Genomic DNA, 15,747 nt, shown 5'->3' with positions numbered 1-15,747 from the left:
AACTCTTATTAAAATATGAAATATTAACAAATATTAGTTGTTAATGTTAAGGTATTTATGACAGATTTTCAGTTTACGAAAGTCTTTTTTTTTAATAATATCAGGCCAAGATGTAGAACCTCCTGCTCACAGGTATAAACTTAATTAGATTTCTTTTAGCTTGTTTTTTTCTATCACAAACAACCCTGTCTGAGAAATTATTTTAATCTTTTTTTGTTTCATTCAGAATGTGAACACAGATGAACTCATTTAGAGAATTTCATGAGTGATGGCGATTGCTGATGGTCTGAGGACCAAAGACATGATTCCAGGTGAAATGTACAGTAAAGAAATTTGTACATGCAAAACCACAACAGAAGGAAATAAGACTTGTTGGATGCTCTTGACTTCTGGCGGAGCTTCTATTAAAGCAGAATTCTGCAGACTGCTGAGGGAGAATAAGCTTTATCTAGGAGATGAACTGGAGTCTGGACCCAGTAGACCTAAGTACTGAGAAAACCCCAGAAAACAACTTTCATTCAGTTCGGGACATAAACGGCAGCTTCAATATAGAGAGATCCAGATGCTTCTGTTTTCCTAATTTATGCATGAACTTCACAAGTTTGCACAAATTTATACAGTTAAAAAAAGAAAAGAAGAAAAAGTTATGGGAAAATGCACACAGGTAATATTGCTTCTGTTGTATTTTAGCAGTAATTAAATACAATAAATATAATTAAAAAGTCAATCATAAATGCAATATAATGTACAGTTATATTTTAAGAGCGCTATACAAAAATATTAACACACTTTGGCAAAACCAATCACAAGTCTTTCCTAAGAAGTGCTCTTTGTTGCAGCAGAGCATCTTGCAAACATGATTTTGTTTGGTAAAAACCTGTGCAACTTTAATCCTAAATATGATTTTGGTTAGTGTGTAATATGCTGAGGCTGGACTATAGTTTTGTGACATACAAGAGGCTCTGTTGTGTGAGATTGTGTACTGAAAGTTTAAAAGTTTTCTATGCAATAGGATATATTTCATTTATTAATAAGGACTTTTTCTTTTTTAGGCAAATTTTTAGACTTTTGTTTTTGTGTGTGTGTGTGTTGAGTAATAGAATAAGATTCACAAACAGATTGATTCATAAGGTAAACAGAGCAGTTTGTGAATATTTTTCTTATAATGCAAGTTTGAACTGGCATCATCTATGTGCACATTCACATTAACAGCCTCTATCTTGTAAACATAAAGCAGTGTTTTTATTATTATTATTATTATTATTTTTTTTTTTTTTAAACGTTGTTATTTCTGCATGGTCATGAAACAAACTTTGCCTGTTGTAATAACTGAATTTTTAGTATGGTTTTTAGCATGATGACAGATATAGCAAAGTCATACTGCATCATCATCTTGCTGGCATAAGTAGGAGTAGCTTATCTTTCCGTTGACAGTCAGCAGGCTTGTCAGACTCCTGCTATTTCCTGTTTCAGAGGATGACCAGCAAAATCGATGTACTTCTTTGGAATTCTCACTGTACTGCTGAATGAACATCGGAACACTATTCAAATAATGGATCTACTGCATTTTAAAACGCAGGATGAAGTCGATCCTTCATTGAGGACCTCATAGTGAGTGAACTGTTTATTTGTCTTTTTCCACTGACAATTCAGTACATTTTTCTCGTTTTTGTTGTTTGTAAAGTTATTTGAGATTGATGTTTTGATGAATGAATTTCTTTGGCTTCTCACAAAAGCTCCAGAAGGGATGGGTTCGGTTCATGCCACACCCGAATCAACATGATGCTATAAGCCTACTTCGGCCACGATACAATTTTGTTGCGGTAATTTGAGATATTGATGCAATGTTTAAGATTTTTCCTTAATATACTTGTATCTTTATTTGTGTGCCCTCTCTTTTTCTTCTTTTTTGTGACTCCTTTCGGTCTTTTTCAAGAGTTTTTATAGAGCTTTTTTTGTTATCTATTAATCCATAAGTAGTTTATTACTGAAAGGTATTTTGTATGTTTTGTACATACTGTTCTTTCTGTTTGTTTTGTACGTACTGTAATCTTTGTTTATTTTTGCTATAATAAAAAAAAACTTGAGATATGGATGTCGTCGTCGTGATCACGACTTAAATTATGATGAGTGTTCATTTAATTATAAATGTCTGCATTTAAGCCTATAGCCTATTAATTAAATTATTAATTTGAGTGCTGTGACAGTTTGTGTGCGGTATGGTGTCCACAATATAATTTCCAGTTCAGTGTAAATTTTAATTGCCATGAGTTAAATATCGTGGCTAACAGTAAGGTCGTCATTTTAATGCATTTTTTTGTTGTTGTTTGTTTGTCTTTTGTCTTCTGTTCTGCACCCCAGAATGTTTCCCTCCTCTGTTCTTTTTGTTTAGGTTATAACTGTCTGTGACCAGAGATGGGTTCAAGTATTTCAAACCGTAAGTTACAAATTTGCTCATCAAATGTATTTAATTTAAAATATAAAATACTGGTGTGAGAAATGCATTTAATTAAAATAAGTAATTTGTAATTAAAAAATACAAACAATATTTACAAACAATCATGTGAAATGCAAGTGCCATTACATTTAGTAATACTCAGCCCCCCTAAAACTCGGCTATCTGAACGATCAGGCCAGTGCTGCTTCCTCAAGAAAGTTTAGGCTGACATTCTTGCTCGTTTATCGATCTCAATGCAGTGGCGGAGCCAGGATGTTTTTATAGGTGTGACCAGGGAGGGGCCAGCAACCAGTCTGTGGTGGCACAGAAATCTTCATTATTTCAATATAAAAATGTGATTGACTATAAAGTATTGGACTGTCTTAGTGCCTTAAACACAACTGAATACAATTAATTAATACAATATACAATTACAATTTCTACTAAACTGTAATTGAGATATTTGTGAATTAGATCATGTTGAGTGAATGAAGCTTCTGTTGAATGAAGCTTGTTCTCCATAGTTGCATATTCATTGATGAGACATGTAGATAGTGATAAGAATTGGTTAATAAAAAAAAAAGAAAAAGATAATAAAAAAGGATGGAAGTCAAAATGCCAGAATGTAAAATTAGTTATTTTATTCATTTAAATGGTTTCATTTTCGTTTGTCATCACCATCATGGCTTGGCTTCGCAAACGAAGATTCAGAAAGGACGTGCTCGTCTGTTCAGCTGCTGGCTGGCGAGGCCTATGCGGGACAGGCAGGTCCTTCCACAGCGGTTGCAGGTAAAGGTCTGGTCCAGGGTGGGTGCTGGGGGGGGGTATGTATAAATACATACTTAGACTATCTTATGTATTTACACATGCAGCTTAGAGGGACATGGAATGTTTTAGCTTGCAGTTTGAAATGTATAAATAATGTTTTGATATTTTAAACATGAAATGTTGAATACTGAACATGATTTACAACTTTATTTATGAAAATATTGATCTGCATTGTGCATTCACGAGACGAGAGCATCACAGTGCATTTGAGTTGAGGTTTATGTGATAGAAGACTCCGGTGCAGCAGCAAATAAGAGCTTAAATTAGTATATAAAAAAACAAATCTTTGAATCTGGTGCGTGTTGCTCACTTTGTGTTTATCCAAAATATAAATGATAAAAAAAAATATAAAAAAATTTTCTGCAAGCAGCCCTATTTAATACTTAGCTAAATGGATGTCACGTTGCCAAAGATGTGGTGTAGGTTACATCGTACGTACGTGCAAAATGTTTATTGAGGCTTAGAGGTGGGAGAAATGACTCCTTTCTCAGCCCTTTCATAGATCTCAGAATTCTGTAGCGCTCTGCAGTCATAAACACTGCCAGGCTGGCCACCACTGAGGTTTATTTAAGCATAATGAATACATGATATGATGTAAGCACTCAGGCTTAAACAATGAATTGGAACAAATGCACACCTTTTAGATGTAAAAGTTAGAGTAAAGAACTTTGTAAATGCAAAATATAACTGCACACTTATTTAGGCACACATCCTACCAAAGTTGGCATTTTTAGCAGTCTAATTTAAGCATAACGTGAAAAAAAAAAAACATACAGAATGTTGTTGAATAAAAAAGTCTGCTGAAATTTAATAATTAATTTTAATAGAACAAGATGCACTGTTAAAATATGTGAAATGTGTGGTTTATTTAAAATTATTGTGACACATGTGAAGGGGGAGGAGAATTTATATGTTCGTCAGTTTTTTCAACAAGAAAGATTTCCGTATAGAATATGAGCGTTGTCCTCACTCATAGCTCCTCCGAGAGCTTCCTTCACTCACAAGGAAAACCAAGGAAGACCAAGGAAATGAGGAAGCATTAAATGTGCAGTGCTGTGGATTCTCAGGACTGAACAACTGTTTCAGACTAAACACTTTTGATTTTTTTATAGCCCTCAACTTGAGTATGTTGAGACATTCACAGCATGTCAAGTTTATTAAAAACCTAAATATTATAATCTTCCAAAGAAGAAAGTACGTGCTTCTGTTTATGAAAGCTCTTTGTTTTTCTGTTTACCAGAATAGACATATTATATCATAACAGTAAGTAAATGATGACAGAATTGTAAATTTTCCATTTAAGTTCATTTAAACTTGGTTCTAAACAATTATTAGATTGTATTCATTCTGCTTTATGCTTAATGCTTGGTTTATTTGATATTTCATGCTTGTCAAGTAGCAGTACACAAAACAAGGACATCTGAAGACTCTTCTGATGTAAGTGAAAATGGATTTTCTGTCATATGTTTGGTGTAGTGACAATGATGTCTTCGTTTTTAAGCATTATGTGTATCTATGTCTGGTGGATGTCACAAATGTGGGCATATCGATGCTGGAACTTTATTTGAACGTGATACTGATGGGTGAAAGTGGTATATTGTAATTTAAAGGGGTCATGAACTGCCTTTTTTTTATTATTATTTTGTACTGTTCTCTGAGGTCCACTTATGTTATCAGGATTTTTACATCAAAAACATCTCAGGTTACGTAACCATGGTTCCCTGAGAAGGGAATGAGAAACTCTAGCCGTCGGATATCAACGGAGACAGTGGCACAAGACAGGTCGATAAGCACTGTAATAGAAAGCTAGTTAAAAACGGTGTAAAACGAGCAATAGAGAAAATAAAATAGATCTTATTCACCCACCATGTCTCCCATGCATGTCTCAGCTCCAAAGTTTGCAGAGGAGGCAATTTAATAGATCCAGATCATCAGTAGGTAGCTCTATGCGGCATAGAAGCTGATCAAAACATCATAGGTCCAATAAGAGACTGCAATAAGGCTCCCACATAACCTCAGTGAGGGGAAGAAAGGGTTAACCAGGGGAATTAGAGAGAGGAAGATAAGGGTAGATGTAAACACCCGCAGAGGGAGGCGAGTAGATGTTTTAAGTTATACTCTGGTCCAGATGAGTGTTAAGAATGCCTCGTCTGGATCACTCCCCCTTAGATCTTGCCTCGCCGCCTCCTAGACCTATCCGCTGGTGGGGGAGGGGAGCAAGTCACCGAGACGGGGTAGGACCCCTTTGTTGTTCGGGCTGAGACCTGGGCCTTTGAGGAATGAACGACTTGAAGGCAGCTGAGGATGCCTTCGCTTCCTTAAACTTCTCGACAACCGTCTCGATGGAAGTGCTGAAAAACTCAGAAGGCAAAAGCGGCGCATTGAGGGGAACGCCCCTCTCTTTCATCCCAATGTCAGCCAGGTTCACCCACAGATGTCTCACCATAACCACCATAGCTGCCATCGATCTGCCAATGGCAGTAGCGGTCTGTTTGGTAGCACAGAGAGCAAGATCCGTGGTGCGGCACAGTTCAGCTACTTCATCAGGGGAAAGACCCTGACCTTTATCCAGATCTTTCAGCAGTTCAGCATGGTAAGCTTGCAAAATTGCTATGGTGTGCAATGAAGCCGCAGCCTGACCTGCTGCTGCATAGGCCTTGCCATTTAGGCGAGATGTTACTTGAAGGGGTCTGGATGGCAAGGAGGGAGCCTTAAGAGAAGATGTTTCGCCCATAGAGAGATAGCAGGCCAGTGTCTCTTCAATGGGGGGGTATCTTCTCATATCTGTTTTCATGCATTTTGAGAAGAGACTTTTCCAAGTCTTACCGATCTCCACATGAAGATTGGGAAATAGCGTCATCCTCCAGCAGCTCACTCTCATGGAAAGCCCCTTTTTCAACTCATCAGCCAGGTCCACCTGAGAACCCCACAAGCTCATTTTCTTCCATGCTTTGGCAGCAGGTCCTGAGCCACGGGGAACCGATGGTTGTCTCTCTTTCCTCGAAAAGAGAGACTCCACATTCGCCTCTCTCATAAACACTACATGTGCAAATCGATGGGAAGAGCTAAACAGGCAGTGATGTAGAAGCAGGTGTTGATCTTCTTCTGCAGAGGCGGTGTTTAGCCACACTATTACATCATAGAACACATTCCAAAACCTGTCATTTTGGCAGATTGGATTCGTATAAACTGATTTTAGACTAACAAAAATGTTTTCATTTCTGAAATTTTCAGGATGTTTTTATAGTACAATGACCTCTTATATGTCAAAAGATAAGAGAATTTTGGTTTCTCAGTTCATGACCCCTGTAACAAATAACCATATTTGTTACTTTTAAATACTTTAATCAACAGAAATTAATTTTTCTTCTGTAAAAAGGGACACTTCTACATGTAGTAGCCTGTCTTTCCAAATTTGGCATTTCATATAGTTGTCTAACAGTCTCTTTTGACCATTCTTCTGTACAGAAAATTTTAACAGTGTGATATTGAAGGGTTTCTTACATTTAACATTCCAAGTCCTCCTACAGCATTTAAGTTGGATTGAGATCTAAACAATAACTTGGCAATTCCAGAATCCCCTTTTTTCTTTGTAGCAATTTCTTGCATATTTTTGGGTCTTGTTGAAAGTTCTACTTGTAATTAAGCTTACATTTTCATCCTGTTCCTCATGCTATAAATGGAAAATATCTTTTCTTAATTTTTTAACATTAATATTTTAATAATTTACAATATTTTTGAAAATCAGTAAGTATAATACAAAAGTTTATTTTCTCTTGATTCAACATGATACACTTTGACATTTTCTCAGTTAATCAACTGGTTTTTCTGTAGGATTTCTCAAGATTATCAGAAAACACACTACGTCGATATAAGCTGTCAATCAAACAGAAATATGAGAGTGAGTGGAGCTCATTGTCTGCCCTGTATAATGAACCAGTGATCATTCAGAAAAATGAAAATGGCAGCTTTAAGAACATCAGTGTGGACAGATTGTTGATGTCATATGGTACAATGCCTGTGATTCTCCAAGGCAACTCTGGCAGTGGCAAATCCATCATAGTACAGAAGATCATGTTGGACTGGGCATCTGAAGCTTCTAATTTTTTTTATGTAGTTTTCAATCTGAGATGTGAAGAGCTGATGTGTGTTTCTGAGGAGATTAATTTAATTGATCTCTTGAGCTACAGCTGTAGTTTAACATCAGATCAGATCTCACAGATGTTACAACATTCACCAGAGAAGATGCTTTTCATCATTGATGGATTTGATGAGCTGAGACTTACGCAGGCCATTTTTGATGTGTCAGCAAACACTGATCCACTTCAAAAAGCCCCACCTGAGGTCATTCTATGTTCCCTGTTGAGGAGATACCTCATCCCTAAATCCAACCTGCTGGTGACCACCAGAACTAAGAACACATTAAACAAGCTGTTGAAGGGACAAACGTGTTTCACTGAAATCATGGGTTTCTCTGAGGAGAAGGTGGAGACGTATTTACAGTGTTTCTCTTTGTATGACCGTGTGAGAGCAAATGAAACCCTACTCACTGCCTGCTCCATTCCTGTTATCTGCCAGATTGTTAGTGAGATGTGCAGAGTTGGTGCAGATGTAACAAGTGGATTAGAAACCACCACCTCCATCTATGTTGACTTTGTGTCCACTCTACTGGAGCATCACTGCCAGAGTTTGAGTCAGTCTGTCCTGAGCCTGCTGAGGAGTCTGGGTCAGCTGGCAGAGAGAGGGATGCTGGAACAACAAGTGCTGTTTGATGAGGAAAATGTGAATAAAATCTTTTCAGATCCTGATGGGAATCTATTCCTGTGCAGGTTCCTCTCTAAGAGAAGAATCCGTCACGAGACAATGTTCACGTTCATGTATCATAGCTTTCAGGAGTTCTTCACTGCTCTGTACTATGTTCTTCTGGATGAAGAAGAGTCCCAGAGAAAAGTGAGGGAGCTGCTTCACACTGTAGAGAGAGGATTGGCTTTGTCTTGTTGTTCTGATAGAGACTTTTCAAAGGCATATGTAGAAGTAAGACAGTCAAAGCTGCTGGAGCCTGTGATTCTGTTCCTCTGTGGTCTTTGTAAAAAAGAATGGATCCCATCGTTCTTTGAAAAGCACAACATGGCTGTCTCTGTCAACATTGAAACCCAGCTTAAGGAATGGATAAGTATGTATTCACAGAGATATAAAGATGAACTCATGCTGTTCATTCTCCATTGTCTCTATGAGCTTCATGAGAGGAAGTTCATTAGAAAAGTCTTGGAAAAATTGGTTTTGATAGATCTGTCGAATACACCACTGAAAATGACAGACTGTTGGGTGCTGAAGTACTGTTTACAGTGTTGTGAACACATCAGAAACCTGAAACTCCATGTAACATCTGATAATCTGAAGATGCTCATACCTGAACTGTACTGCTGTAAAGAGCTGCGGTGAGTGAAATTTAGATTTTGTGCATTTTCTGACTATTGGAATTATACATTATCATAATTCATATTTATATTTATTGCAGTGAAATTTTATGTTTCAAAACTAAAGCAATATCACACAAGCAAGAGCGCTGTAGTACTGAATATCAGCACAGCTGTGATTCAGCATCGAGGATAATGTGATATTCAATACTACAGTAGACATTATCATGTGATATTGATTTGATATGATGTATATATGATGTTTGTATTGTGTAACTTGCGTTTCAGTGGAAATATGGCCAGTTAGATTATATTTTTCTCTGCCATCAAAAATAGTTACAAAAGAAGCTGGCTTTTCTTGCTCAACTTTTTTCCACCCCCTACTTATTCTGAGTAGGAGAAAATATTGACAGAAAAAAAAATCTACATTTTCAATCAATCAATCAATCAATAATAAAAAAAATCAAATATCAAATCTGATATTCTGTGTTCTTTTACTTTCAAAGGTTGATGATGGATCACATTTCAGATGATGTTGTTGGTTTGGTCTCAGCTGCTGCTAAAGGAAAGATTTTGAACAAACTCAGGTAATGTATAATTAATTTTAGAATAACATTGCAAATACTTGTTATTCCATATATTTAATCAATTTTAACTAATATCTAATAATGAAATGCACTTATTAAATGATATACCTGCCAGTATAAAGGAGTTTAAAAACGAGGAGTTTGGATTCCGCCCAAAGAGCTCTGTGTCAGACAGCGATGGAGACATCATGTATGAAACTCACTTGTCTCATACAAAATTACAGTTTCATCCTATACCTATAACATTGTAAATACTGGTTGTTCCATATATTTAATCAATTTTAACTAATATCTAATAATGAAATGCACTTATTAAATGATATACCTGCCAGTATAAAGGAGATTAAAAACGAGGAGTTTGGATTCCGCCCAGAGATCTCTGTGTCAGTCAGCGATGGAGACATCATGTATGAAACTCACTTGTCACATACAAAATTACAGTTTCATCCTATACCTGATGCATAATATAAACCTGTACTAATGTTTTTATCTGTTACAGCTTCAGTTTGTCTTTTGGCACATCAATGTTCGGATTATCAGCCACAGAATTAACTCTAACCTCTCCTTGCTCATTTATTTCCACCATCAACTGGGTGAACTCACAGAGAGAGATTCAACTGGTCAGATTAATTAGGTGTTTATTAGAGATAATCAGTTAAATTGTTTTTTGTTTTTTTTATATTCTTCAGAAAATGAAAGCGTGTAAAGCTTTGTGCTACATTTATAAATTTGTGTGTTTTTGTGTTGTTTACAAGGTTTGAGCAACATGAAGTTAGACTGTTGAAGTCACTGTTGCAATCAGTGTCTGGTTTGAAGAAAGTCTGTCTGCAGGATCCAGTTCTGACTGAAACATTTGCCTCTGAAATCCCGTCGCTCATTCAAGCCTGTCCCAGTTTGAATGAACTCAGGTAACAGCAATATCTGATCATTTAAGTAACTTTTATGCCATTGTCTACACTTAAAGTTCCAGGTTATTTAATGCATTAAAAAACAATGAGCAATACATTTGTTACAGTATTAACTGAAATTGGTTAATGTTAGTTAATAAAAATACAGCTGTTCATTGTTAGTTCAGGTCCATAAAATGTTAGTAGATACAACATTTGATTTTAATAATGTATTAGTAAGTATTAAAATTAAGATTAATAAAGATTTTTAAAGAAATATTTGTCTTTGTTAGTTTGAGTTAGCTAATGTCAACACATGGTATCTTTTTGTAAATTTTTACCCATTTTCGTATTACTAGTGAAAATTTGGCTTGACTAAAATATGTGTATATTGATTTTTCCACTTGATTACCAATATTGATTTTCATAATCGTAGGTTTTCCCCAGCCACTGAGCACAGTAAACCAGAAGCTCTTACAGTTTGAAGTTAATTATTTAAATGTATTTCAGTATAAATGTCAGGGGTCATTTAAAGTTGGAGTACACAGAGTCCATGAAGACTTCATTGGAGAAGATGGGTTGGACTCTGACTATGTAAGAGTTACACTATATATTAGATATTTCTTTAGCCTTTTCTTAAAGTTCATTGTGAAGATTATTTTCTGTAGATAAACAGAAAGTAATCATTTTGCAGTATGTTCATCATGAGTGTTAAATGTTTTTCTCATTAGCTTGGGGGATTTATTGTTGATCAAGCCATGCATGAAGAGATTTGCAGAAGAGAATCTGAAGACAAAGCAGGAAAAGAGTGAGAGTGGAAGTAAGCAGATAGATTTTCAAGACTCCTGCAATAGAGCTATACAGTATAGACAGACAGGATCTGTACCTTTATTATGTACTGTTTCTCATTATAACAATTTTTTTTCTGAGAATAAAACAAATATTCCATAAAACTTAAAATTTCCTATACAGAGAAAAACAAATATCTGAGGGTAAAGTGTCTTTTGGCCAAGTGGCAAGTCTTTGTTTTGTTTACTTCTAATGTATTTATTCATTTTAATTAATTTATTAATATATACATTTGAATAAATCCTGTTTCATTGCCACTTTGGAGTGTGAAAACAGAATATAATCTCAGTGTCATATAGTTTTGTGTCACACATTTTAAAACCTAGGCATAAAATTGATGAAAGTGGATAATGTGTTGCTTTTCATTTTAATATTCAAAGGCTTTGGTTTCAGCCACTGAGAGATTTTAAACAACAGTTTTTGTCTGTGAGATTTAAGTCACGTCTTTATTTTATAGTGCAGTAAAACTCCACAGTGATATTGTAAGATCTGATCTGATCTTCTTTTCTTCTTCTCATAAATGTTTTATGAAGCATATGAGTAAATATATACTTTTGTGTTTGCAAAAAAAAATAATAATAATAAATTCTCTCCCCTGTTGCCACAGGGACACTGCCACAGGGAAAGAGTTCAGATTCTGTGTCTTACTCAGTGAGTAGCAGCTGTCATTGAGATCATTTATTTTATTTTTATTTTTTGTTGTTCTTTTTCTTTCTTTCCTTCTTTTTTGTTTTTCGTTAATTTCTTATAACAATTGTAATGCATTTTTTGTCTGTGATATTTTTGTGATGAATTACTGTAAATTTGGATTCAAGATTTTTATTTGTCACATACACAATTATACAGAGTATAACCAGCGGTGAAATGTAGGATGATTTTGAACCGATAAAACATTCTACTACAAACAGTGGTACAGTATTGCATTTAATGACAATATTTTTTAATCATACTTGGATCATTTTCAAAATAGCCAAAGAAATTTACCTAGAGCAGTGCAAATTAGCATAGGGTTGCAATGTAATAACAATCAGAATCAGAATGAGCTTTATTGCCAGGTATGTTTACACATATGAGGAATTTGCTTTCGCGACAGAAGCTTCCACAGTGCAACAGAATGACAGTGACAGAACAAAAAACACAGATAATAAAATAAATAAATAAAAATAGAACAAGTAAATAGGGAATAACAATATACAAATTGACAATTTCATGTCCAGGTATATTACAATAGACAGTTTTGTATGTACATGTATATTATGTGCAAATTCGAAATGTTAACTAAGCATGTGTGTTAGATAAATAAGTGTATAAAAAACTGTTCCTGTGCTTGTCCGTTCTGGTGCTCAGAGCTCTGTAGGGCCGACCAGTCTGCAACAGTTCAAAAAGGTAGTGGGCTGGAAGTGAGGGGTCCAGAGTGATTTTCTTAGCCCTTTTGCTCACTCTGGAGAAGTACAGTTCTTGGAGAGTTGGGAGGGTTGTATCAATGATTCGCTCAGCAGTCCGGACTATCCGATGTAGTCTTCTGGTGCATAATAAATTAAGACATGCTTTTTTAAAGCTGTTGAATAACTAATCAAAATTAAGCCAATTAAGCAATTTTAAAAAGATAGGTTTTCAACAGTTTCTTAAAAGTCCTTAATGTTGGAGCATTTCTAACATTAGGAGGAAGTGCATTCCATAGCCGAGGGGCAGCACAAGAGAAGGGTCTCTGTCCTGTTGAACCTCTCTCAAATGTGGATTTGCACTAGTGCAAGCTGTTAGTAAATATTTTATCCGCCAAAATGTTATTTAAAAAAATCCTCATTCATTTCATTACTTCAGTCCACAGAAGATGCAGAAATGTTCACACCAGAATTGAGAGATGATGAAGACAAACTCGAGAATACATACAGGTATTGTGCACTTTATTTTTCCAAATGTATTGTTAGAATATAAGCAGACTGTTATGATGTTAAAAAAAGATTTAAGTATAAATGAATTTTCTGTCTTTCAGGTTTGTGTGTGCACATGCTGGTCAGTTTCAGTGCAGTCTGACTAACCTTGTGTTTGTGATGGAGGGTGAAGGAGAGGTGCTGTATAGAGTTGACTCGTGGGATCCTCGTGAGTTAGATGGTTTGGGTCAGATGCAGCCTGCAGGACCCTTGTACAACATTGAGTGTTTTAATGATTCACTCTCAGGACTGCACTTTCCTCACTGTGAAATACTCTCTGGTAGGTTTATTTTTACATCCTCAATATGATAGATGTGTGGATGGTACTGTGGTAATTTTGTAATCATTTATGCATGAGCTTTCATTTTCATTGAGAAAACTTAAAATGAAAACAATAAAACCTGTAAATTATTCATTTACAGAGACAAACAAAGACATTTTGACTGTAGCGCATTTCACTGGTGGTAATGTAGAATTGACGAAGCCTCTTAAAGTGACTGAAAGTCGTGTGATGATTGACATCAGACATCTCTCCCTCTTTGGGCTCATAAAAAAGATATTTTCTCCTTCCCCTGTGTATGTCCAAGTGATTCTCTTGCTACGACCAATAGCTCCGAGACAGAGAGAGAACATACTGGATGTTCATTTGCTCCCATGGAACATTCCACTGTCAAAGGTATCTAATTTTTTTTTCCTGTGAAAATGTGTCTTGTATTAACCCACTTTGATAAAATGGCCATAGTTTCCCTATTGAGAGACAGACATTACTCCTTTGGAAAATATAAGCATACTTTAGATGACTGCATTGCTAATATATGGGTTACTGCTATTCCATTGTAACTGTCCAACTCATAATATATAAATATATATATATATATATATGTATATGTAATATATATATATTACATTGTAAAAGGGAAAGCTCTTAAGCGAGAGAGCACTAAACAATAGTATTTATTGATAATGCTTTTTTTTGTCAAGATGCTGAAGGAACCATTTGAACTATTTTGCCTCTATCGTTTACATCTAAAAATGCAGACTTTTCCTCCCTTAAGGTCAAGGACCAGCACAGGGAGAGTACATACATTACAACCAGTTCAATGTGCGTTCTCACCCCAGGATTAGAATACAGTCTGTGTTGTCAAGCAGAGGGATCTACAGTGCAGCCAGAGGTAACATCATAAACATGTCAGCAATATATTCTCAGTTCGATTTCTACTTAATGTCACTAAAGAGTAAATGCTTTCCTTGAAATATTTTTAGCATATTTTACACCTTGAGTAATTTGTGCAATAGATTAACATAGTTTATCAGTGAATTTATTTATTTAGTCTCTCACCCTTATTTTGCTGTTTTTCAGACTGCGAGGTTTGAGTGTAATTTTGGTCCAAACTATCATCCCACCTTTGAAGTGTTCGTAAATTTAAAAACTGAGAAGGTCAGACTAAGTATTTTGGAAAGAACTGAAGGAAAAGAAGTATGGTTTCCACGACAAATCGTTCTACCGTGAATGAATTACAGATGTTGCTAGCATTGTAACTTTTTAACATATTGTAATGCTCGTTAGAAAATAAAATTAATATCCAAGATTGAATATTTAACAACCTACACTGTTCTTACACCTTTTACACTAATTTGGAAGATTATTGGATTACAGGAAAATACTATTTCAGTCTTTCTACTTAAAAAGTTTCACACTGAGTTCATGTTAGTTGCCATTTCTTTACAATTATATTTGCTAGCAATTACTGAGTGAAATTTGTTTCCTAGCTCTAAAGTAAATCCTACTCCAAAATGTTTCAGTGTAATCAACAATTCATAGTCAGTTTATAAAGTTGGACACTTAGGTGATCAATATAGATTAAACCCATGGTAAGCATTTTATCTAGCCCATTGTACAAAATTCAATATTACGTCTTTATATTGATATTTATTGTGTATATCATATTTATTGTATATTAATATTGTATTTATGCAGATTATTCAAATGCCTGTATGTATACATAAGGTAAAGATGCAGACCCTCCTGCTCACAAAAGCCTCACTACAGTATTTCAACTGGCTGTTGTTGTTGTTGTTGTTGTTTTTGTTTTGTTTTTTTCTGTCTATCTATCAAACACAATCCCATTTGGTATGTCACTTTTTATTATTATTTATGTATTTTTTATTTTTTTAAACCAGAATGTGTATTTGTGAAAAAACACAGATGAACCCATTCGGAGAGTTTAATCAGTGATGATTGCTAATGGACTGAGAACCAAAGACACGATTACAGATGAAATGTACAGTGAACTGGAGTCTGGACCCAGTGGACCACAGCAATGCTGAGAAAAAAACATCAGAGAGATGTAAACAGCAGCTACAGCTTCTTTAGATGGAACAAATTTCTTATATTCACAAAAATATATATACAAATTGTTAATCACAAAAATATTCCACTATAATTATATTACTGGCATGAACTCCATAAGTTTGTGTAAAAAGCATGTTTTCCAGCATGATTTGAGAATGATCCAAAGAGCATCTATTTACTGAATTCATAAATCTAAACTATTACTTTTAACTTTTAAATCCCCATATTTTGTTTGTGGTCCCAACTGTACTCTTTGTATGAATTGTCTCAGTAATATTCTTATGTTTTACTGTGTAAGATTTGTTTAATATAAGGTGTGTGTATATATAATGGTATATGACAATGTAAATGTTTCCAAGTGATATATTGTGGAATGTAAAACACGTAAATGTTGCTAAATGGGAATAACAAGAAAATAAACAATATAATTTTTTTTTTTTTTTTTTATCGAAACCTTT

The 15,747-nt window shown here is 35.1% G+C and overlaps 1 protein-coding gene across 5 annotated transcripts; it reads left to right on the top strand.

The window, feature by feature from the left end:
- The first annotated feature begins 1,429 nt into the window (after positions 1-1,429).
- Positions 1,430-15,747, top strand: LOC306846645 (NACHT, LRR and PYD domains-containing protein 1 homolog). 5 transcript variants are annotated; one of them, XM_079380156.1, is made up of 19 exons: positions 1,433-1,611; positions 1,737-1,823; positions 2,362-2,437; positions 3,143-3,226; positions 4,665-4,702; positions 7,100-8,703; positions 9,189-9,269; positions 9,385-9,516; positions 9,602-9,676; positions 9,769-9,903; positions 10,025-10,177; positions 10,667-10,750; positions 10,888-10,976; positions 11,613-11,656; positions 12,827-12,897; positions 12,999-13,216; positions 13,359-13,612; positions 13,992-14,108; positions 14,297-15,747. In XM_079380156.1, exons 3-19 carry the CDS (start codon positions 2,416-2,418, stop codon positions 14,444-14,446), a joined length of 3,351 nt encoding a protein of 1,116 aa, XP_079236282.1. In that variant the 5' UTR covers positions 1,433-1,611; positions 1,737-1,823; positions 2,362-2,415; the 3' UTR covers positions 14,447-15,747. The 5 variants fall into 5 exon arrangements, with proteins under 5 accessions (XP_079236285.1, XP_079236282.1, XP_079236286.1 ...); XM_079380160.1 differs by having other exon boundaries at positions 1,473-1,611; positions 9,385-9,459; XM_079380157.1 differs by lacking the exon at positions 1,737-1,823 and having other exon boundaries at positions 1,532-1,611; positions 2,393-2,437.

The sequence above is a fragment of the Barbus barbus genome (genome assembly GCF_936440315.1).
Source record: "Barbus barbus genome assembly, chromosome: 26".
Classification (NCBI taxonomy): Eukaryota; Metazoa; Chordata; class Actinopteri; order Cypriniformes; family Cyprinidae; genus Barbus; species Barbus barbus.
The sequence above is the reverse complement of the archived record's forward strand: the minus strand, read 5'-3'. Positions and strand labels throughout refer to the sequence as shown.

Excerpts from the sequence above, each read along its gene's own strand:
- LOC306846645 (XM_079380156.1), top strand. The coding sequence starts at position 2,416 with ATGGGTTCAAGTATTTCAAACC. Across the intron at positions 11,657-12,826 it reads CAGATTCTGTGTCTTACTCA|TCCACAGAAGATGCAGAAAT; the intron begins GTGAGTAGCAGC and ends TCATTACTTCAG. Across the intron at positions 13,217-13,358 it reads TCACTGTGAAATACTCTCTG|AGACAAACAAAGACATTTTG; the intron begins GTAGGTTTATTT and ends ATTCATTTACAG.